The 23,936-nt window shown below is 37.7% G+C and overlaps 2 protein-coding genes and 1 long non-coding RNA gene across 3 annotated transcripts; 1 reads left to right on the top strand and 2 right to left on the bottom strand.

The window, feature by feature from the left end:
• Nucleotides 1–1,472: 1,472 nt before the first annotated feature.
• LOC103976371 (SUMO-conjugating enzyme SCE1) lies at nt 1,473–6,041 on the bottom strand. The gene is made up of 5 exons (XM_009391568.3): nt 5,900–6,041; nt 5,718–5,801; nt 2,160–2,312; nt 1,950–2,063; nt 1,473–1,867 (listed from the first exon to the last, which is right to left on the bottom strand). Exons 1-5 carry the CDS (start codon nt 5,966–5,968, stop codon nt 1,805–1,807), a joined length of 483 nt encoding a protein of 160 aa, XP_009389843.1. The 5' UTR covers nt 5,969–6,041; the 3' UTR covers nt 1,473–1,804.
• A 4,298-nt stretch (nt 6,042–10,339) lies between these two features.
• Nucleotides 10,340–20,205, top strand: LOC135610416 (MADS-box protein SOC1-like). Its single transcript, XM_065104904.1, has 8 exons — nt 10,340–10,568; nt 10,684–10,891; nt 17,936–18,014; nt 19,090–19,151; nt 19,254–19,353; nt 19,430–19,471; nt 19,571–19,612; nt 19,794–20,205. Exons 1-8 carry the CDS (start codon nt 10,472–10,474, stop codon nt 19,929–19,931), a joined length of 768 nt encoding a protein of 255 aa, XP_064960976.1. The 5' UTR covers nt 10,340–10,471; the 3' UTR covers nt 19,932–20,205.
• Nucleotides 19,851–20,734, bottom strand: LOC108952766 (uncharacterized). The gene is made up of 3 exons (XR_001977833.2): nt 20,626–20,734; nt 20,240–20,433; nt 19,851–19,987 (listed from the first exon to the last, which is right to left on the bottom strand). It is a non-coding gene; the product is annotated as an uncharacterized LOC108952766 (long non-coding RNA).
• Between the last annotated feature and the right edge of the window lie 3,202 nt (nt 20,735–23,936).

Raw genomic sequence — 23,936 nt, 5'->3', positions numbered from 1 at the left:
AATGATAATCTGTTAACAAAGTCGGGAGGACGTGGGAAGTGCCACGTGTGCGGAGCCACAAGGAACGTTGGTCGTGGGTGAGACCGCCGTCCGCCGCAAAAGGGGCCCACCCAAAGTGCTTCTTTTTTCTGGTCCACGAATGTTTGTGACACACGACACTTGTGCTAACCCCACCTTCTCAGCACAAATTTGGGCTCCAGCGAGGAGTAAGGCTCAGATTTGGTAGATTTACTAGGAAAGATGTGTAAGAGTTGATTTATTTCCACATCCTCCGATGAGTTGTTTTCATCCGAGTAAAAAATGAAATAACATCGAATTGTTAGTGCCTGTTAGGTGAAACCACATACCTACTATTGAACTCTTCTAACCACAAACCTAACGATAAGAAACAATAAGAATAACATGCATGAGACCCGTTTCTTTCCCACGTAAGGTAGGAAGTCCCTCTTCCGAGCTCACCGTCGAGACGTCCTCCGATCCTCTTTACATTATTTTCATTGTCATTATTTCCGGCTTCCAAAGCCTTTCTAGTTTCGGCCAATCAAAGGCCAACCTCCCTGTCCTGATACAACATATGGAAAGAAGATCTGAAAGGATACAGTTTGGATGGTAGCCGATGCAGGAGATTGTAAATCCACAAAAACATCTTGTTTACCCGTGACGGAAGGTGGCATCGGTTAATTGATCAGAAATTGGGACCCAATCATCACCATCATCATCATCAATATATATATATATATATATATATATATATATATATATATATATATATATATATATATATATATATATATATATATATATATATATATATATATATATATATATATATATATATATATATATATATATATAGTAACAAGTACCCAAGCAACAAACCAAAGACAACTCTGTTTGGTTCTGCTGTGTCCATGTGAACTTCTCACGGTGGCAAATTCTTTCCCTGGTTGTTTCAGATGGGGTTATTCTTAGGTAGATGTAGCACATAACAAGTCAATTACCAACATCCCAGATGACAGCAAATTTACTCTCCAAAACCATCTGTGATGAGCATTCTCTGACCACCTAAATCTTACCTCAGCCTATTGAGATGTGTTGACTATTCTGGGGACCATCACCAAAGATTCAATAATGAATCCCATCTGACACGTCCACGTCATTCATGTTCACTGTCCACTCCGTCTACTTAATTATTGCATCCACTGATAAGTATTGAGTGCATGCCTGTGATTGAATGCAAGGCAGTGCGTGACAGAGACCCCCAAATCCAATCCCCTTGGCCAGTCTACGTAGAAAAATCATGCTTCGATCTCATACCTGCTGCCCCCATCCATCGGTGAGAATTGCAAGTTATATTTCTTTCAAGGAGAGAATTCCAAGTTATCACTGAGCCTAGTTATCCTGCCACCCAGCATCGTGCACATAAACTATATAACATAAAGTGACTTAGCAAAAGAATTGCACGTCAAATCTATACAAGGAAGAAAAAAACTGTTGATGATTGATCAACATAGACGAATAGTGTACTTGAGGAACTGTAACCATCTCACAGCGTATCAGTTAATATACTAACAAAGATAGACAAGAACCGGACAAAAGATATCAGTAAGGATAGGTTGCTTGCATAGCCATGGGCACCACAACAGCTAAAGTTTCCATCAAGCTGATCGGGCAAGTCATGTCTTGATATCATACCAAGTTGGATGATAATTTAAGTCCACAACCACACACAGATCCACCCTAAAAGATAAGGTCCTGACTGTCTTGAGGATTTTAAACGTCAAACCTGAACATGAAATGGACACTACACCAGCGGTGGGTACTGTTTAGCCTGCTGTCGAACACGTCTTTTGTACTCCGCTGGATCCTGCAAATTCCAATCTCATTGTGAATGATACATCATAGATGAAAATTTAACAAAAATGATATCAAAAGTTTCAAAAGGAAACCTGGATGAAGAGGTGATAACCATCAGTCTGCGCAGGGTCAGCGGGATTAGGCTGATCAAGCAAGTCCTGTATTCCCACAAGAATTTGTTTTACAGTAATGGCTGGTCTCCATCCCTAGACAGTACAGAATTTAACTACCATGAGAAATAAATCGAGCTAGACCAATATGATCATAAAGCTAATAAACTGACTGGCTTATGATATGCTTACACTATCCTCATTGAGAATCGACAGGCATACAGTTCCAGAAGGATACACATTTGGATGGAAGAAACCTTGAGGAAACTTGCATTTAGGAGGCTTGCTGGGGTAGTCTTCACTGAAATGGAGAGTAAGGGGGAAGTAGCCACCTTCCCAATCAGTCTGCAACATTTAGTGACAGGGCATCATTTATTTTATTTGAGTTCAGAAATTTGCAGAAAAGTTGTAGAAGTTAAACTAGAGATCAAATATGAGGATTGCAGATTGTCAACAAATAAAACCAGAATGCCTAATAGTATTTATACAATATGTGACAAATACAAGTAGCACAGTACATGTTATGAAGAAGTAATCCATGTCCAAGAGGCAAGGTGGGGCACTTCATTTGTTTATCCAGATAGATCATGAAAGTTTAATTTGTATAGATATTAGAAATTTAGCAGCATATCTTCAGAATTAGGAGTCAAAATGAGTACCAAAACTCAAATAAAAGAATACATGCTTGTCAATAAAGATGTATCTCATCAGCTGTCAAAAAGACTCAGCACATAATTAGCAATCCTCCATGAGCTGCAACCTCTTGTTTACAATTATTTCTAAAGGGACCTTTCAACATGAGAAGATTGATTATGGGATGAGAGAAAGCTTGCTAAGATTTTCCTTCAGCATGAGGTTGCAGTTACAATGTACAATTTCAAGTGAAGATTTTACGCTGGAAGCCTTCCAAATAATCTTCCACGTCTCTCTCTCAATTATTCGTTGTACAAAGGCCCCTGAATGAATAAAACAATTCAAGGAAGGCTGCAATGCTTATTTATTGCAGCTTTATCTTTCGTTTTGTAACTAAAAAGTTTAAGTTCAATCATTATTCAGATGAAATTTCAACTCTATAACTGCAAGGGTTTATTTCTAGAGAATAAAAAATGTGATTAACATAGATGATATCAAATATAGACTTACGCTGAAAACCATTACTATCCTTTCTTACGTCAGTTCCTCGCTTTATTTCCTATTATCATGTCTCTTTTTCTGCTTTAATTATATTATTCTATTGAACAATCAATCCAGCACGAGATTACTCATTTGCCATCTTGATCCTCTATTAGTGAACAGTGGCCCTCACCAGTGATTTTTGTAACTTCTGACAGCAAGAATACATCGACTAACAATCTAGTACTTTTGGAGTAGCATTCACAAAAAAAAGACCCTGGTAATAATTGCCAATAATGTACTTAAGAAACCACTTTCTACCTCTCTTTACCATATCAACCTCATCAAGCAGTCCTCAGGCACACTTTCAGAATTTAGCTTCAAGATGAAGTTACCTTCAGCTTTAACACTATCTTAGAACTGATCAAGGCTAATAAAGATTCAGATGTTTCACTACTACGATAAGAGTCCTAAACGATAAAAAAAATCATACATTTCGCTTCAGTTCATCTAATTTTTCCAACTAGGAACAGGATATGGTTGATTTTGGCTTGTTCATAGTAGTGTTTTTAAAAGCGCTAGGCTTCAAGGTCCCAAAATGCTCAAGGCACCGGGCGCTCGCCTAGGCACCCGGCCAACCAAAGCGAGACGCTCCGGAATATTATAATTTAAAAATATACAGCTAAACAAAAATATGCTAAATAGGTGTCTACTGATGGAGACCTATGCTAAATAGGTTTACAACAGTGCTAAACAGTTCTAAAGAGTAGATCAATATGATGCTAAACAGTTCTAAAGAGTGAATCAATATGGTGCTAAATAATTCTGATTCTTTTCTCTCTCTCTCCTCCAGGTTGGAATAGGATGATCCGATAGGTGGGTGACTGACCTTAGTCTCATTCCCTTCTCTTTCACCATGGAGATGTGATTACAATTGGATGCCAACAATCTCGACAAAAAACACTTGTCATGCCAATACACAAGGGTGCCATGAAGAAAAAGATAGCAATATACCAGTTTTGATACCATTTGATTACTGATATAGTTTCATCACGACTCAAATCTATTCTACTAAATAGTTCTAAAGAGGGAACTAAGAAAGGTGGGAAAAGGAGTAACCGACAACTGTGGAGGAAGGTGAAGGAAGGAGAGGGCGGCAGACGAAACTGCAGCTGTGAACAGATGAAGCTGCAGTGGTGGACGAAGGCAGCAGATGATGTTGTCAACGGCAGCGAACGGAGCTGCAACATCAAACGAACTAAACGAAGGCGATGGAAGAGGTTGCTGATTGAAGCGGACAGAGGTGCAATGACGAACAGAGCTCCAACAGCGGACAAGGTTTAGGGTTTAGACAAGCTGCAACAGCGGGCGAGATTGGACAACGTTGCCGATGGCGGCCAACGGAGCGAACGAAGGTGAGGACGTAGGGTTTCACTTTCACCTTTGCTTTCGTTCACTAGGTCGGGCGAGGGAGGGGGTTGGGGCTGTCAGGTCACTACGTTAGTTGGTTCGATTGAACCAACTTGTAAGTCCAATCAAACCGCCCGACCAATTTGGCTCAAGCACTCGTCTGAGGCACCTGGTGCCTGGGCTCAAGCGAGCACCCGAGCAACGCTTCATTGAAGTACTACGCCCAAGGGTTTTGCGAGGTGCTCAGGCCTCGCCTCACCTTACCCGAGCACCTTTTGAAATCACTGGTTCAAAGGTCATAAAGAAAGATCCTTCACGTTGTCATAATTCATGGGATGGGTTTATTGAAAATTTTCACTGTTTATGACTAATCCTTTCAAAAGATTCATTAACTTGCTTGAGCAAAGCTCCCTTAGTCCTTGGAGATGAAACACAAAGGTGAAACACAAAGATGGATCAGGAAGTTCAAATGAAAAAGATGAAGATAAATGAAAACGAGGAAAGGCCACAGCAAAGGGATTTATTTCCACCATCTAACTTTTCTACAAGACAAGAAAACAGTAATCATCCCTACACCAGTAATTATCAATCAAATAATTAGTATGAAATTAATTCAGAAATTAGTATTTCCTAAAAAAAATGTTGTCGTAACGGATATTTTCCCCTACTAGTTTGTCCAAATTTATTTCCTTCATGCATATTGGGAGTCACCATACTCCAGCATACAAATCATACATATGCATAATCTAAATTGTCCTTCTAAGACTTTGAGGTCCAATTGTACGAATGCACCTAATAAATGCAGATGTTGCACAATAGATACAGCACACCACATACACATATTGCAAAATATGTGAATGCAGCATCAAATTCGATAACCCTTTTTCAATATTTAATTTTATTTACAACACTCCATCCTGGAAACAGCTTAAGCTAAATGAGTAGCTGATCCTCAAAAACTCTTTTACTCGCCATTAGGGCAGTCCTAAATTCGAGTTTAAGCATCCACGTTTCCTTTCTACTGGATGCTTTAGTCACCTAAACACAGGTCTAAGTTCTACAGATCAACACAAACCTAACATGAGATACCAGAAGAATCTAGTAACACTTAAATCGCTAAATTTTGTGCAGGAAACAACAAGACATATATCAAAGAAAAATAGATCAATGCCGATCTTTATTCCCCTTGTTTTCCCCTTGGAAGAAGGGCACGCGTGCGAGACTTACCCCTTGCTTACCGGGGATGGTGCAGTGCCAAATCATGAGATTCACGGAACCATCGGGCAACGTCTCAGGTTTCGCCACAAAACCCTATCGACCAAAATTAACATCAAACGAAGTGGATCATCCCAAAGCCAAAAAAGAAGCGAAGAAGCAAGGGAAAGTAAAGGGGAGGAGCGGTAGAAGACATGGGGATGATTCTTGCGCCAGGACTTCCGCTCCTCCGCTAGCCTGCCGCGAGCTATGCCTCCCGACATCCTTCTTCCGCTCCCCCTTCCTCGCTCTCTCTTCAAGAAGACAGCAACCTCGTCCGCTGCCCTTTCCTCTACCCGTTTCCTCGACCAATATTTATCTGCACGCAGGATATCAAAATCAAAAAATAAAAAATGTAGGCCCCCAACAAAAGAACCCAAAACTCCACCCGGATGATCCAAGCCATCAATACATGACATCACTTCCTATCTACTGATATCGGTACAAATGGGTACGAAAAGAAACATCCAATTTGAATTGGACCGAAAATGAGTGCCTAAATAACTAAATCAGATTAACTCTTATTATTGATCTAATTCGTGGATCGTATCAGACGGTGGCGGTGATCCAACTTGACTGGATCGGCACCAATTCTGATGGGCTCGGCAGCAACTCCAACCCAATCAAACTTAACCAAATTGTGGCCTCCAATAAACACATTGGCCTCTTTCTTGTTCTTCTTTTCAATTTTCCATACTATTTTATTTGATAAAACAAATCAACTAAAGCTTTCTGATGCATTATAATTTTGTTTTCCTTATATATTTGTTATAAAAATAAATATCTCTGTTTATTAATTTAAATATAGATATTAAAGAGATACTAATTAATTAGGCAGCTCACCAACACTAATTTAAACTTTTGGATCATAATTTTGGGATTGGCAAAAATATAATACATATAAAAGAAAAGCAAAATAAGAAATAAGACACATGTTACCAAAATCCAATCAATATTGATATTTTGGAATGGGATAGAGCAGAATTTGAAGATTGTTGTTGACTAGTTGAATTTATACATGAAGAATATGGATCTATTATATGGACACAATTGGTATTATTGATGTTTGCAATCAAATATATTAGAGATTACAACACTCGAGACAACGTGTTAAAATAAATCTATTACAATATTGGTCTCTAGATATAATAAAAAAAAGGTATGTTTGGATAGAAGAATATAATATATGAACTTTTTCCAAATAAAAATAAAACCAATCAAAGTTCTCTAATATTTTTAATATACAAACAAAGGAAGAAGAAATGAAGTGACAATTCCAAGAGATGAACAATGATGTCCTTTGAACCATCTTTTGTGGCAAACATTTCCAAGAGGGGATTAAAAGAACACAATTCGTATGATCCAAATGCCAATGGAGTACTACTCATTTTGGCTCAACATGCCAAAACTAAAATTGAGGTCAGTACTAACTTGTCTCGATGATACATCCAACATCACTTGGTGCGCAACAGCAAGACCACATCATGTGTTGATTGAAGAATTAAATATAAGATGATATGTAGTGCCAAAACTGTGGGTCAGTGCTGTCTTTGCATGACCTGCCAAACACAAATAGTTAGTTCTCCACAGAAGAAACATTCCTGGATGAAGCTGAGAATGATGGATTTGGTTAGCGTAAGTAATCGTTCTTGGAACTGAGAATTTGTGGTGGGTGAGAAATATATTTTAGATTTATGGGTCACTGTTCTTGGAAGAAAAACCAAAAGAATTGAAGTATGGAAAGACTTTTATGCGTCGGTAAAACAAATCTTGAAAATTAGAGTTTGATAATCATATAAATATTTAGACAAGATAAATCGAGGTTTATGTGAGAGGAGGTATAAGTGATTTATATTTAAACTAAAGTTAATAACGAGTACTTATAGTTTGATCTCACATGATTAAGAATATCAAATCACATCGAACATATGTTTATTTTTTAATTTATTATTATTATTAATTGTATGACTTATCCTTTCGATATTAAGGTATTCTCCTCCCTCCTCTCACAATATTACCACAAAGACAATATCGATAAATACCATATCTAATGTAAGCTAAAGAGTGAAAATTTCTATGATACTAATGAAGCCAAAAGGGGGTTAAAAGTTCAACCAAAGTAGTGTAACAAAAAGAAGTGGCACTTTTTGTTTCATCGTTTGTAGGAAAGTCTTTACTTCTGCAGCTAAATGATTGGGTCCTCTGTGCCCAGATTCTCTCTCTCTCTCTCTCTCTCTCTCTCTCACACACACACACACACACACATCCCATAGGGTGAGTCAAATGCTAGTGAAGACATCAAATAAATCCATCCCACAAATTTCAAGGCTCCATGAGAGACAAGTGTCAAGGCAAATTGAGATGCAGCAGGTTGATTTCCATGAGCTGATAAGGAGAGGGTGGAGGAGAGAGAGACTCACAAGGTCAGGCATAGTCTATATTCGGTTTTGGAGACGTGGACAAAGCAAAGATTAGACAGAAAGAGATTGCACATTTAATGAATGCCATCGATGATGTCTTCGTTTGTAATGAAAATTGTTTTCAATCAATTTCACCAATATTTTTTTTTATTTTTTAAAAATAAATTTTCATGGAAGTACAAATGGATGCCTTATGATCTCATTTCAAGATCAAATGATAAAGGATAGAATGAATGATCTTTTCTTATTGTTGAGCTCTATGTAATGTGATATTTTTATTTAGATTTAATATTATTATAATATTTATTGTTATTTTTAATAAAATTTTATCTATAAACTGGTTTCGATTGAATTTTAAATTTATTTTATCTCAATTATAATATTTTTTAATAAACTTATAATAATATGGAGATGTCGAAAAGAGTATAATTGAATTATACTATAAATTTTATACATGAGGATTCGATCAATCCATATGATCTAACTATATCTTGTTTAATTATCTTGTTAGGATGATATATTAGGAATTATGATAAATAAAAATACTCTTAAAAACTTAAAAAATCAACATATCTTGGAAAAATAAAAAAAATTCATAAAATTCACCCATACAAGTACATATAATAAATACATATATATTTCAAGATGATTTTTGTAAAAAATATTTATATTTTAGTTTTTTAAATCATATTCTTAATTTAAAAATATCAAAATTATCCCTACCACTCCTTCTTGTTTGTTGTCCATCGTTGTTGTTTTTTGTTCATTGTTCACCATCCACGAGAGGAAGTAGGCGGGAAGGAAGGAGGAGGTGATGGAGGAGGAAAGGGAGAGGAGGATGAAAGAGATAACCGAGAAAAAAGAGGAGAAGAAAAATATGCATAACGAGGAATGAGAGGGAAAAACGTAGGTAATGACAAAGGCGATGACAATGATAATGATAAAAGAGGATCAATTTGAAAAGTTTTTAAATTAAGAGATATGATTAAGAATCAAAATAGGAGTATGATTTAAAAAATATTCAAAATATAAAGAAAATTATCCTATATTTTATCTGCAACGTTCTATATAGCCCAATGGCCCTGTTTTCTTAGTTTAAGCGTCCCTAGAAATCACCTCCACCTCAGTGATCCATCCTCATGCTCACCTAACCCCTCTAAGCCTTTGAGATTGGGACGGGGAGCAGTCCCGGTGGTATCTGCCACCTCCCCCGCACCGATGACCCAAATGTCACCTCCACGCTCGAACCGAATCTTGCCGTCTCATCCAATCCGCATGCCGTCTCACTCGCAGCAACATAAACGGTGGTGGAAGAAACACTCTCAGTTGTGGTCCCTGAAGTGACCCGCCGGTGAGATGATGGGCAGGACAGGCGACGTCACCGAAGTAGCATATATTATATCGCTACGTCGCCCCCACATCAACCACTCGATTGCAATCGAGGCATCCATTGATTTGATTTCTACCCCAACAGGTCCACCGATCGATTTGACAGCATGTACTGGAACTCTCACGTGCCGTTCACGTGAGATACGGAGGCGGAACTCATGTGGCGCGCACACTGGCCTTCTTCGAGGGAAAGAGAGAGCCGAAGGCGTCGCGATGGTCGACCTAACACTCACGTGTATGGACACAAAACTTCTCTTATGTTTGGTTGCCGGGAGGAGATGCGCTGCAATTTGTACTGCCGCTTCACGGACAGCACTCGCTCTCGTATCACATCTCAGCCGTCGGTAGACGGCAGATTGGGGGAGGGGAGGGTGGGGGGGGGGTGAGTGTTAAAGACAGGGTGGCGGCATGGATTGGAGAGGATCCTAACCCAAGGAGAGCGAACTCGAGTTGGAGGTGGGTTTGGCTGGGGCGAGGGGCGGATAAATGAAGGGGAGGAGGAGGAGGGGCCACGTGACTCGCTGCGTCCTGCTTTCGTCGCCCGACCTCTCCATTGGGCGAGAGGCAACCCGGTACGCCTACGTGTCGGTGCATCAAGGGCCGAAGAGTACGGACGCGTACCTGCGGCGCCGGCCCGCGCTTCCTACGACTCTTGTACGAGGTGGTGCCCCATGTCCCAACCGGCGGGCCCCACCACCGCACCGACCCACCCGGATGCATACCAGAGGTGGAGGACAAAAGATAGAAAGAGAGTCGTCCTCGGTTTACCTTCACACCTTCACCGCCACTCCCAAATTGTAACAACCCCACGATTAGAGGAGGAGGCGAAAAAATGTGACTCGTGTTTTTACCTTTAATCGGAACGGAACGAGGGTTTCCCCTTTTCCTCATTTTCCGCTCCTTTAAGTTTCTTTTGGGATGTGCAAAGAGGAACGAATAAGGAAAAACACGGTGGTTCCGAGTCGTCTGCTCGATCGCAAGAAGACTCCCCGATCCAGTGTCTTTGCCATTTTTGGTGAGATCTCATCTCTTCCCTTGCCCTCCTCCTCTTCCTCCTCCTCCTCCTCCTCCCCACCCCCTCCCCCCCCTCTCCTCCGTGTGGTTGGTTATCGCTGGGGATCTTGGCGTAGGTGGGTGGGTGGCTGCGACGGCGACGATGGTGAGGGGGAAGACGCAGCTGAAGCGGATAGAGAACGCGACCAGCCGGCAGGTGACCTTCTCCAAGCGGAGAAACGGGTTGCTGAAGAAGGCCTTGGAGCTGTCGGTGCTCTGCGACGCCGAGATCGGCCTCATCATCTTCTCCGCCCGCGGGAAGCTCTACGAGTTCGCCAGCTCCAGGTCCTGCTTTTCCTCCATCCTCTTTTCCTATTTTTCGCTGTATTGTTCTCTTCTTCCTCATGATCGACCTCGAAAACCAGCCAAGTGCTTCGAGCCTAAGGCCTTGGTCGCGTGAACCCTATTATTTATTCCTTCATCCTTTATAATCCGATGCCGTTTACTAATCCCATATTTCCCTTAACCCTTATTTCCGTTCGATCTTAGTTCGGTCGTCTGAAACTTCGTTAGGTTATCGATTTCCTCTTTTCCAACCTCGCGATACCTATATTTTTCTTCATTTTCTTCAGCTTGGTTCTACGATCTGCTTGGCTTCCCACCGGACGAATCTCTTCTGTTATCATTTCTTTTCTCTCAAATGGTAAAGCTATCTGCTTAAGGATGAAGTACGTACGTACTCGCTCTTCTGTTTGAAATGCTTTCTTCGGTTGGATTCAACCTCTTTTCCCTTTGAGAAAAAGCTTTATCAAGTTACACTCGTACCAGCGCATAAAATAGTGTAGCTGTAGTACGGGTGCCTCCGCCACAGGAAGGAAAGATAATGGATATCATTTTAGAACTTAACCGATACAAGACTCCCTATGATAACTATGCATATGAGAACTACCGAGGAAAGAAGCAAAAAGAAAGAAAACAAGCCGTTTATTTAGGAACAAGAAAAGGACTTGTGCCACAGCTTAAGAGAAGCTAGTTTTCTCTCGGTCAGTTACAACACAATGACTTGTGGAGGATGTTAGCATATCTACGAGTAATCTTATGTTGTACCTTTGCGTACAATGACATTAGTGTTCTCAGACCGAAAACAATGAATTTTCTTTTATTGTCTTTTACTAGTACCTTGCAACTACTTAGTACTTTCACATGGAGCATTTGCTTGTAACTTTGGTTTGTATAGGGTTCAATGTGCAAGCCAGTTATTCCACAGACAGCCTTTTCATTATCGTATGAAATGATGATTTCTATATCTGAGAATAAAAAAAGTAGTGATTATTTACACTTCAGTTGTAGTAAGATTGAATATGTTTGATATGGTAGACTAGGAAAGTTTAATATGCATTCTATTATATCATAAAATTACTTCAGTCATAAATTTGTGGAACAGCTATCTAAAATATAAAATAAGTATATGCATTTATCAGTTTGTTTAGAACACAAAATTGTTTCAATTTGTTGTGAAGGTAAAAGTATCTGTTATGCATCTTAGCACTCGTGTGTGAAGTTTTGAAAAATGTTGGGTGTCTTCCTACTTATTAATTGATTATATCACTTGCTAGATCCTTCAGCTGCTGTTTCTCTCTATCTTTTCTTCATCTTTCATCTAGCGAAAAATTACCTTCTATAAATTTAACCGAATCCAAAACTGTTGAGGCTTAAAATAATTTTCTTAGTCTATTTTTGCTAGCACTCATTCATCAGCATAAGTTATATAATCTTCATCCGAGACATTGATGCAAATATGATTCAATTATAGGTTCCATAGAATTTAGAACTTTTATATGATCAAAAGATGTAGGGTTGGGGATTCATCTTTCAAATCCATGTAGCTGCAAGGTAATCGTGAACCAAATTACATCCCAATTTAAGACATAATCACCATGATGTTCTTAGGTTGGGTGCACTTATAATGAAAGAAGTGGATGCCAACTCCATACCATTCAGAGATTCTAAATGGTAAGTTGCATGTATAAAGCCACAACCTATCTGAAGCTTGTCCCTTCAAGGTTAGACTTTAGATATCAAATTACAAATATTAGGTCTTGATTGGTATAGAAAAATGAATTGTAAAACCTGATTAAATAGCAACAAGAAAAGAAGATGACAATGTTTCTTGTTCCGTAACATGCATGTATGTATATGCAACCCTAGGAACTAAGTTGATCAAAAGGAACATATAAAACAAATATTTCAATTTATTTCGTTGAAAGTGATGATTTTATTAGGTACCCAGGGGTCAGGGACAGTAGCCTTGCACCTCTAAATAACTAGAACACTTCTTGAGTCTAATTTAAGAGAACTTTAGGAAAACCAATAACAACCTAGACTTGCGCCAATTTTAGTCACATGCTTTGGTGTCATCAGACGAACTTTGCTTGAAAAATCCATTTGTACACTTCAGGTTCGAAATAACCAAAAGTAAATTGAGAATAGAACCAAAAGCATTCCTTTAAAGAAAATAGCATACAACACTGATGTAAGTGAAAATTGATGATGTCAAGCTAGCTCGACATCATCTCTCTCAAACATGTGCATAAAAAATGCATAAAAGTAAATGAGTAAAAATTGATGCCTCTCAAACATGTGCATAAACAATTACAGACCTAGATGATGTCAAGCTAGCTCGACAAGTTCTTAGCTCAATGCAAGTTCAGCTTGATAGATTTTGAACTGATCTTGGACTTAGTTAATCTTGAATGTCATCAGTTAATCTTGATCTTATAAGTCACAAGGTCGGAAGCGAGTAAACTCGGTTGGTCTCACGCTCGTTTGTTTGAATGTGCACTTTGAATTCTGTTCTGAACTGAGATCAACTTGGTTTACAGCCTGATAAACTGAAAAGTTGCAGGCTTGAGGCTTAGTTGTTTGCTTCTCTCTCTCTCTCTCTCTCTCTATCTATCTATCTATCTATCTATCTATCTATTCTCACGTAAGCCTTTTTGGCCACTGATCTTTTCCATAGGACTGTTTCTTTGCTGATTCAATATTAAACACATTTGATAAGTGTTTAATAAAATTCTGTGTTAGTTGGACCTTCATGAAATTCAAGCTAAAGAAGGGACCTTGTAGTGAAGGATGATAACAGTTGTTTCTAGATAAGTGCATCAAATATGCGAATTGTTAGTGTTATCATGAACAATATTTTCCTACTGATGCCAAGTTCCTCATACTATTCTTGGTGTTTTCCTCTTCAATGAATATGTTGTGAGCATAGTGAAAAATTTTAGATTGTTTGTGTTGTTGATAATCCACCTTTTTATATTTTCATAACCTTGATCCTTGGGAATACATTGTATGGTACTTGATCTTTGAGTGTCAAATATTCCTTCCTCGACATCTTCAACATTCTTTAGGGACCTAAGGATACTTCTGAAAGTCTCGATGAGCATAGCACCTTCATTAATTGTTCTCTCCGTCTTATGTATCTTCTTCATCAGTTCTTTCTATGATTTGGTTTGATTTTTGAAAGATCAAATTCCATGCACAGTAAAGATGTGATTTTCTCTTCCCATATTATATACATCAATTAGAAATCATGATTCTGAACTATAATAAATGCCAATGACAGCTTTCAACTATGTGGAGAATTTATTGCCAATTAAAACTCTTGATTCTTCCCAACATTGCGAGGAAATAAAGTGAGCCATGCTGACTTGAAGGACATCCTTTTATAACCGCTGTGTCACATTAATGATGCATCTGACGTTTAAAAATAACTTATTTGACAATCTTATAGGAACCATAATTTGTACTAAATCATTCTATCAATCTATAGACAATCCATGTGCTGGTATGGTTCATGTTTATCAAGATTACTGTCCCTACTGCATAAGATTTTCAATTTTTAATAGGGATATCAGTATTTTAGATAATTTCCCCACAAAAGTATGAATTGGACTTGTAAATTGGCACTATGATATAATATTGTGGGTAGGCTAATACATGGACCGACTGGCCTTAGTACCCAGGAAAATGGAGGTTCAACCAACAGCTCCTTCAACTGTGATTCCATGTGAATTACAACTATGATTCTATCTTCCGCTGGATAAATAAATAGAACATTTACATGATATCACCATCTTCTGAGGCAGTGAATAAAGATTAATGGGTGCCAAAGGACCTGATATCCTGTAACTCATAAACCTTATATTTTTCAGTTTTAGATCCTCAAAGCATGATCCATTAAGCTACTGAGTTGGATATGGCTATTCATCTCTATCCAATTTCTTATTAGATTCGAGATTAGTGTAACTGGATCCATATATTGAAATTGAGACCTTATAAGTATGTAACATTTGTGTTATATCTTTTTTACGTAGTCCAATGGCATGATGATCGTTTGTGTCTTATATTTGGTAGAGAATGTGAACTAAGCAAGTCAGCTAGTAAAACTTTTGACAGTTTATCACATGATATTGGTCTCAAATCTTATCTTCGTTATAACCCTTTGAAAAAAAAACCTACTCCACTAATTAAAAATAATTTTATTTTTTTTATCAAATAAAATATAGTAAGATTCTTAATTTTGGTTTGTACTGGTGTATCGAGCCATGCTCAGTATGGTACATACTAAGATGTACCGATGGTACACCATGGTGTATTGACTGTACACCCAGAAAGAGCTAAAAAATCTTAAAAAATATTTGGAGACAACGATTCAAAAATATCGAGGCATACTGATTGGTATGCCACGGTAATGGTCGAAATCCTCGATGTACCGACTGATACACCTCGGTAACGATCGAAATCTAGGGCACACTGATTAGTACACTTAGGTAATGGTCGGATTTTGATCGTTATTGTACGGTACAAATCTCGTATCGCTCGATACACATCAAAATATTGGTACCACCCGGTAGAAAACTATCTGCAGACTAGTATTCTCTCTGATTGGTACGTACCACTTGTATCAGATGGTACATATCGAAATTGAGAACCCTGAAATTTAGTTTTGTAGAACAACCTAATCGAGCAGCTAACAAATAATCGATTTCATTTTTTGTTATCAAATAAAATATAGTTGGTGGAACAACTTGATATAGAAGCTGCTCCATTCAAACCAATGAACCTTGGATCAGGAGAAATCATCTCTCAAAATTGAAATAGTAATTAAATAAATTTTGGGATTAAGTCTGATATATGCAGAGGAAACTTATTAGAATTAGAATTTCAAAGAAGTTTGAAAAGCTTAATTTGGACTTTTATATGGCATGTTTTGTTCATTTCTTCTAGAAAGGTTATCCTAGCTGCTCCATTCAGGAGTGATTATGTTGATCAAGCAATTGACTTATTTAACCAGATGCAACTACGTTGACTTAAGTGTTTTACATAAATCTTACTTCTACCAGAACAAATGTATAATATTTGATTGTGGAAATAACCTCATTCCTTGCAGGAGAAATACATCATATATTGATCCTCTCAAAGTCCTGCATCAACAAGAGCCTCGTGTATTAGACAATTATTTTTAATAAAACAATAATTATTTGTTAATACAAAAGCAATGATGATTATTTTAGCCATTAGTTAGCGGTTTCACAACATGTGATAAACCAAAATGCTTGGTGAGAAAATCGTGAAACGATATTGCTCATGACACCTATAATAGCATGTACAAGTCAAAAGGGTGGAGACAAAGGGACTAACAAAAAACTACTATCAAAAGAGATAACAATATTTCTATCAAAAAATTATATAATAAGTGACTTAGCATCCTTCAAAGTTATGTCAGGTTTTGATATAGTTAGCTACAAATAATTCTTGGCATCTTGATAGCCAAATATACTGTAGTTGCTGTGACAGCATTGGTATGAGTTTGCCATTCTTAATCATAGCTAAAATGAAATATTACATGAAATGCAGAAAAATAATTGCTACTTTTCAGAATTTATAATCAAAATTTACCAAATCAACATATTGGATATAGGTATTAATTCAATTTATAATTAAGCAATGCAGACTATCTTGCTTTTGTTGTGAAATTATAGCGGACATTTTTGAAGTATCATTTTCACCACCATTGCATCTTCTCAGACTTGTTATGCACACAATATTTTGGTAAATCCTCATGTTAGATGGATATTGTCGAGATAGCTTTGGCTGGAAAGATTGTAGGATTTCGAGTGATTAACTATCATCCACAATTTGTCCTGTTAAAATAAATCTAGTTAACTAGGAAAGCTATTGTCATCAAGGATTTGAATTTTGGATCGATGCCAGCATCATAACTTATTGGACCTACTATCTCATATCATCCAACATTATTGAATAAATTAATTACAAAATAAATGATTTGCACTGTATGAGTCTCGAGTTACATATTTCAATTTCAATGCTTGATTGGTGAAGGCCTTGATCATGATATCATTTCTTTTCCTAGGTGGCACTAGGTACCAAGGAGTCTTCAGATTTTGTTTCTTAAGTGCTATTGAAACCATTGGCAGACTTTTTTTTCTTGTTTAATGGAGAATAGCATTTACATGCCTCTGAAAAAAAAATGTGGTCCTAAAATCTGCTGTAATTTATCAGAGGCTATTGAGATAGATTTTTTTTTCGAAATGCAAAGAATTTTTCCAAGCTTTTCCATTGGACAGTATCTGATAGATAAACTAAAAGTATTCAGATCTCCATTTGTTATTTCTATTAAAGTTTTCTTGTGTCTGCTTTTATCTCTTATTGCAATAATAATCCTAACTGATTCATCACATCCATCAACAAATCTATAATTCTCCTTAGTATAATTTAGTGAAACCTTGTGAAACCTTGTGAAACCAACCTAAGATGCAGTCAGTGCAACTATGAGTTTTGGTAGTGGAATTGGATTGCTTAAACTAAACTATTGAATTATGAATTATGGGCATATATATGAGGTGAATGATATGATATATATACATATATATGTATATATATGTATATATACATGTATATATGTATGTTTATATATGTATATATATATACGTATACATATGTGTATATATATGTATGTATATACATAAACATACATATGTGTATATACACACACACACACACACATATATATATATATATATATATGTATATATATATATATGTATATGTATATGTATATGTATATGTATATGTATATATATAAAAGTAGGACATGACAGGGCATGAATACAAAAATTAGCACATATACAAGTTTTTGTATAATTACTATGAATTACTTCCATATAGACTCATTTAACTTTTACAAGAATGATTTTCCAATGGTGAAGTGTATTATTTATCATTGATTCAGTATTCTCCATATCTTTACTCTCCCAGTTCTGTAGCAAAGGGTGACGTGCTTTTATCTTTTCTTGATTGCTGTAGCATGCGAGATACTATTGAGCGCTATCAAGCACATGCGAAACAATGTAACAGCAGCAGTGCCATAGAACATGAGAATCAGGTATGTTTCTTTTGCAATAAACTTACAGGTTTTATCTTAATTTCTAGCAGCAGCAGTGCCATAGAACATGAGAATCAAGTATGTTTCTTTTGCCATAAACTTACAGGTTTTATCTTAATTTCTAGCTTTAGAGTGGCACACAGTGTCTGTTTGGATGAAGGCATCTTCTTCTATTCAGGAAAGAATTTACGAGTCGATTTAGGGATAAAGAGAGAACAAACCTTTTTTTACTGGGAAAACTCTAAATGAACAATCTTTGAACACAGATTTCATGATTCAATTTGGAAGATGATCTTAGACATTCGTGATCTTGAGAATTGTGCATTCAAAGAAGTCCTTATGACACTGCATTCTTCTGGGTCTTCAGGCGTTTTGTAATCGTTCCACATATGACAGTTTGTCTTCCCGGCGTTGGACAGAAAAGGGAAACAGTGCAAACTAGATGGTAGAGAGAGAGAGAGAGAGAGTTATATCTGATCCATCTTCAAGCCCATTATTTTCGTAATTTGAGTGATATTTAAAGAAAGAAAAAAGGTTCCAAGTGATCTTTTCCATCTTATTTTTATCCAAACAAGGACAGGGAAATTGCTTTTCTGAAAGAAATTTCTTCTCTTCTTTATTATGCTCCTCGTGTTCTCTGCTTCTGGATTTTGACAAACAGAACGCAATTGTGGGTCTTTATCTGGCAAAGTAGGTAATATGACTGACTTTTGTGAAGAAAATTAAAAAAAAGAGTTAGTTATGTGGTCAAGCAAGGTGTTTTACTTTCAATAAGTTGTCAAGTGCACTTGAAACCATGATGGTATCATGACAGTGGGATTTCGTCCGTTAGACATTGCAGAAGAGATCCAATTTTTATCTACAAAAGTAATATTGGTAATTAGTTAAATATATGGTTTCTGACAGGATTGTTTCTGGATTACGTTCTTTATGAAATGAATTCTTGATAGAATTCACATTCAGAAATGGTTTATCCACAATGAAGTGTTAAATTAAAATGGCTTTTCGGCCCATTATTCTACAATTCGCAATTGTTTCTCTATATAACTCTTAAACTTAATTGTTCTAATTGAAGCCATCAAGACAAGAAGCTGCAAGCTTGTTTACGAAGATTGAACATCTTGAAGCCTCTAAAAGGTAAGATTAGGTTTTTTCTTTCTGATATTAAGATTTAACATCTTGCTTGCTACTTTAATTTTGAGGAGTTTGGGATTTTTTAAGTCCAATTATATGCTGTAGGAAGATCTTAGGTGAGAATTTGGAGTCATCTTCCATTGAAGAACTGGGTGAATTGGAGATCAAGCTAGAACAAAGCCTACGCAAAATTAGAGGAAAGAAGGCAAGTCGCCGGACAATCTTAATTTTCTTCTGAAAACATAGATAAACTGAACTGTTTTTACATGATTTATTTTTAGTATCAATTGCTAGAGGAGGAGTTCGTGCAGCTTCAACAGAAGGTAGCTAGCTTCAATTCTGCCCAATGATACAAAAGCCATCTATCTTTTTCTACTATAATTTGATCATCATCTTATCTTATATGTTGTAATTAAACACAGGAGAACACCCTAGCGGAGGAGAACACATTACTACGAGAAAAGGTATGCCAATTTACCATCATTTATGATTCCGATTACATTGGTCCAATGACATAACTTTTTGTGGATCATGTTATTGCAGTACCAGTCTGAATAAAGTGTACCGATACTTCAATTTGTTAAAAGCATTTCCAGGGTTTGACAATATTGACTGACATAACATGGTTGATGTTTGAAATGCAAGTTACAACTTAAGCTGCCATCTGCTGCTTCCAAGGAAGTTGTTCCATACGACATATCTGGTGAATATGCCGAGGTTGAGACAGAGCTTTGCATTGGATGTCCAGGAAGAGGAAGGAGAAGCGGCACATTGCAACGTTGATTGCTGATTGCTAATGCCTTTCGCCCGTGCAAGTTGTAGATATAGCAGTATATGTTCTGGTGGCTACAGACAATAAGTGACTGTCGTTCCCCAAAGAAAAGCAAAGGAAAGAAAAGACGACCGGGGGGACAGATTGAATAAATTCGAAGAAGAAAAGATGATGAGGATTGGTCGTAAGATTTTTTTTTTTTTTTGGTAGAGATTAAGCTACATTTCCACAGCCACCTTTCCAATGTAATCATGGTCCATTCCCGGGTACTATCAATTTAGTGAAGGGAAGCGTCAGATGACGAACTAAGACGACTTACTTGAATAGCAGCTCAAGCAATTGAAGCTTTAGACTCCACCATGCAAGTAGCAGATCGACTTGTAGCTGTAAGACTGGAAGGTCGATATGTTGCAGACAGCAAACTCGTGTCATTGCATTCACCATGAAGGATGGTGATGGTAGCAGCGATGCATCACCACGTTTTGCAGAGCGAGCAGCGTAGATACACACGACCTGCACATCACAAGAACAGCAGAGCAGGGAAACAGCTCTCTATTGCAGGTTATATTATGCCGAAGAAGGCACTCTTTTCTGCATCGAGAATGATGGCCGAAAGAGAGCCGTCGACAATCATACTCTCTTCCTATACTCTCTAGTTAGTGAAGAGGATAAATACTTTTCTGTACTGAGTAGGAAGAAACTCACCTTCAACTCTTATTTATCCTTCGGAGCAGGTTCAAGCCGCCCGCCACCCGTTGTTGCCGGCGGTCGAGCGGCTGTCCTCACGCGACTGACTGAAAACCACACTGGTCGCCATTCCCTGCTGCCGTGGTTCCTCACCAGTGGAACGTCTTTGCAGTGCGCTGCTGACTTGTCGCCATCCACGGATTATCCCACCGCACGATCGTGCACACGTGTCGACCGACATAGCCTTCACTGTCTAGTGGATGCCGACCGCGACCGACAAGCGCTGTAGTGGCACTGCTACAGTTGCCCGTACGCAACAACGTTGTGTAGCTGCTGCAGGATTGCTGCACCGCACGATCGTTCCATTGGGTATGCAGCTGCTCCGCATGGCTCATCGCCCTTAATAATATTATTACCGATAACAAATTATTTATAGTGATCCATTAATCAAATACGAAAAATCTTATATCACTCATAAATAGATAGGTGATAAGATGGACTGAATAAAAAAATAGATTGATAATATAAATAAATCGTTCAAGCATCATAAATTAAAACTGAATAACATTTTTTTACGAGCGAAATACACTAACAAAAAAATATAAAGAATTTGATTTCAAACATAATTTTAGTATTAATTGTAAGCATAAAAATCATGCTTATGCATATGTTATATAAAAAAATTTAATATCAAAATATGAAATTAAATAATAATAGATCAAATTTACGATGCATACCTTTTAATGTTATTCTGAAAACTTTTATCTGATCTACGAGTGTATCATCATCGAATCCAAAAGTTATAACGATATTGATATATAAAAAGAATTAGATTCAGATTCTTCTCTCTTCTTATCCTACGATCGTTATAAACGATGGATTGGGAATAAAGGGGAGATGAGAGAGTACTTATAATCTCACTAATATCGTATATCTTTAAATTATCTTATTTGTGTATCTGCATATTTACGTTATAAGTGCTTGAGATGTTATTTCCTTTTATAAGCGAGAACAGAAGATCTAAGATAAATAATTATAAGAGAATTTGTTCTATTAAGATCATCTCTCAGGAATCTTATTATAATTGAAATTCTCTTTTATTGGTCGATAACCATAATTTGAATCCGATCATATCCATAATATATCTTATCTAATTAGATAGAACCATATAATCTAATATAAGATTCTTACACATTATACTTTCACGTATTGGCTTCTCAATCAAGCGTAGGATCAATTATACGAATCAAAATTTCTTCTTGTATTTTTTAAGGTACGCTCATCAGTTGCTAAATCAATCCTACGATTGGAGTTGGATTAAGCAACAGTGTAGGTAGCCAAACGTTCGCTCTATATAACATTATCCATCATGGGTATAAAACAGAACTATGGTAACAAGGTGGCGGCAATATCTCTAGTTTAGTTGCTCCCACAATACATTGAAAGCTGGGGTTCTGCGAACACTACTATTGGGAACTTCTAACACTGTTGCGCTTTGTTAATTGGTCCGGCCATTTGGCACCTCTTGTCCTGCCATCTTCTTGCTTGAGCACATCAGGTGGCACCGACGGGTGGAACTTAACCTTCTTTTCCTTTGCTTGATCTTTTTAATCGGATTAGAGTACCCATTATCCAGGTTTATAATGTCTACGTATAGGAGAATAGGCATCCTATATTTGTAATGGATTCTGATACCCGGATAGTTAATTGGATTTAGAGAGAGAGAGAGAGATTATATAGATTCCATGTGGTGTCAGTTTATGGGCCTTAGATGGGCCGTAATAAGCCTCTACCACAAACATAAAGGGTATATGAAAGATACTTTTCCATCACGTTGGCAGCCAAGGAAGTTTCCCGGAAGCTACTCGGAAGACTTGACTCACGAAGCGTTGCTCCCAAGTCAAGTCAACGTAGTGGAAGGGGTACCGCACCGCCCAATCATTAATGCCCCAGCGAGCGCTCAACGTCAACCTCGCTGCGTGTCTTCGTCCATCCCTAAGAATGGCCGGGAGCGCTCAACGTCAACCTCGCTGCGTGTCTTCGTCCATCCCTAAGTTGTCCCTCGCCGTGCCCACGACTTGCTCGTCTCCGTCTCCTCCTCCACCATGCATGTACAACCATTCCTTGATTTGAAATACATAAACTAATAGATGACACGGCTCCACTTGCTCTCGACTGGTGAACGCACGTCGGATTGTCGAGCTCCACTGCGAAGCAGCAGATGAGGCGGAGGTGACGAAGAGGCGCCACCTCCACCGCACAAGGAGGCGAACCGATGTGCTTCGTAGAAGAAGGTATTGGTTGCACGTTTAGGTGCGCGACAAGCGTAGACTGATGATCAGCACGAAACGAAAAGAAAGGGAAATCGGAGTCCACGTGACGTGCGTTTAACAACGAGCCCGTCTGCGACGGCAAACGAGTTGACTTGACTTGACTTGACCTCCATATTTCGTTGGTGCAATATGATTTCGGCATTGGATTCTTTTCCAGTGCCCTTTGTGACGCATGCTTTATTATGTTCATCGGCCACGTAGCAAGTAATTTCATTTCCTCAAATCATACTTGAAAAGAGGATCATTGGAAGCTAATTAATTGAGTTTGATTCTCGATCGTTTATAAATAACATAATGAACGATATAGAATTCTTAAATATATCTCGAATTTTAGGATAGTATCAATATATTTGTATGAAATATGATTGATTGATTATACATGCATTATTCGATCAATCTAAAATTCCACACATCAATAAATACACGCTGTTCCAAACACGTATAAACACATCCACTGAATCTCCACCATATATGTCTCTGTCATGTATTTAGAGACTTATCCCACGCCACAACGACCGGCCAATTAATTGATCGGTTGTCTTTCTCAATCGCTCTGCCCGAATTATTAACCATTTATTATTATATAATTCAAATCGAATTTTACTTCTATTAATGGTAGAATATATAAATTAAGCAGAAGAAATTCTTTTTTATATATAAAAATAAATAAATAACAAAAACCATATCATAACTGTAGCTGAGACTGACTAATCCCATTCCACAAACCTGAAGGAACAAAATTCCACCTCATTAGTACATATCAAGCCACACTACATAGAAAAAAAACCACACTTAGACATAAATTGAGTTGACTTTTAATGTATTATTTGTGGAGAAGACAAAAAAAAGGCAGTGAGTGGTGAGATGAAGGACAGAATGTTGCGTTGCATGGTGGTGAAGACACGAAATCGTGTCGTGGCCTTTATTTATTTGGTCGTCATTTATTTTCTGGAGTCAACATCTCCAGATGCTGGTCTTCACCCAGTTTTCTTGTTT

The sequence above is a fragment of the Musa acuminata genome, chromosome BXJ2-4, assembly GCF_036884655.1.
Source record: "Musa acuminata AAA Group cultivar baxijiao chromosome BXJ2-4, Cavendish_Baxijiao_AAA, whole genome shotgun sequence".
In the NCBI taxonomy this organism is placed as follows: Eukaryota; Viridiplantae; Streptophyta; class Magnoliopsida; order Zingiberales; family Musaceae; genus Musa; species Musa acuminata.
The sequence above is the reverse complement of the archived record's forward strand: the minus strand, read 5'-3'. Positions and strand labels throughout refer to the sequence as shown.

What these genes read in the sequence shown, in the direction of transcription:
- LOC103976371 (XM_009391568.3), bottom strand. Translation starts at nt 5,968, where the DNA reads ATGTCGGGAGGCATAGCTCGCGGCAGGCTAGCGGAGGAGCGGAAGTCC. An exon ending in GGCGCAAGAATCATCCCCAT is followed by an intron (nt 5,802 to 5,899) that starts GTCTTCTACCGC and finishes TTTGGTCGATAG; the next exon opens with GGTTTTGTGGCGAAACCTGA. An exon ending in CCATCCCCGGTAAGCAAGGG is followed by an intron (nt 2,313 to 5,717) that starts GTAAGTCTCGCA and finishes TAAATGTTGCAG; the next exon opens with ACTGATTGGGAAGGTGGCTA.
- LOC135610416 (XM_065104904.1), top strand. Translation starts at nt 10,472, where the DNA reads ATGTGCAAAGAGGAACGAATAAGGAAAAACACGGTGGTTCCGAGTCGT. An exon ending in CCATAGAACATGAGAATCAG is followed by an intron (nt 18,015 to 19,089) that starts GTATGTTTCTTT and finishes TTCTAATTGAAG; the next exon opens with CCATCAAGACAAGAAGCTGC. An exon ending in GCAAAATTAGAGGAAAGAAG is followed by an intron (nt 19,354 to 19,429) that starts GCAAGTCGCCGG and finishes ATTTATTTTTAG; the next exon opens with TATCAATTGCTAGAGGAGGA.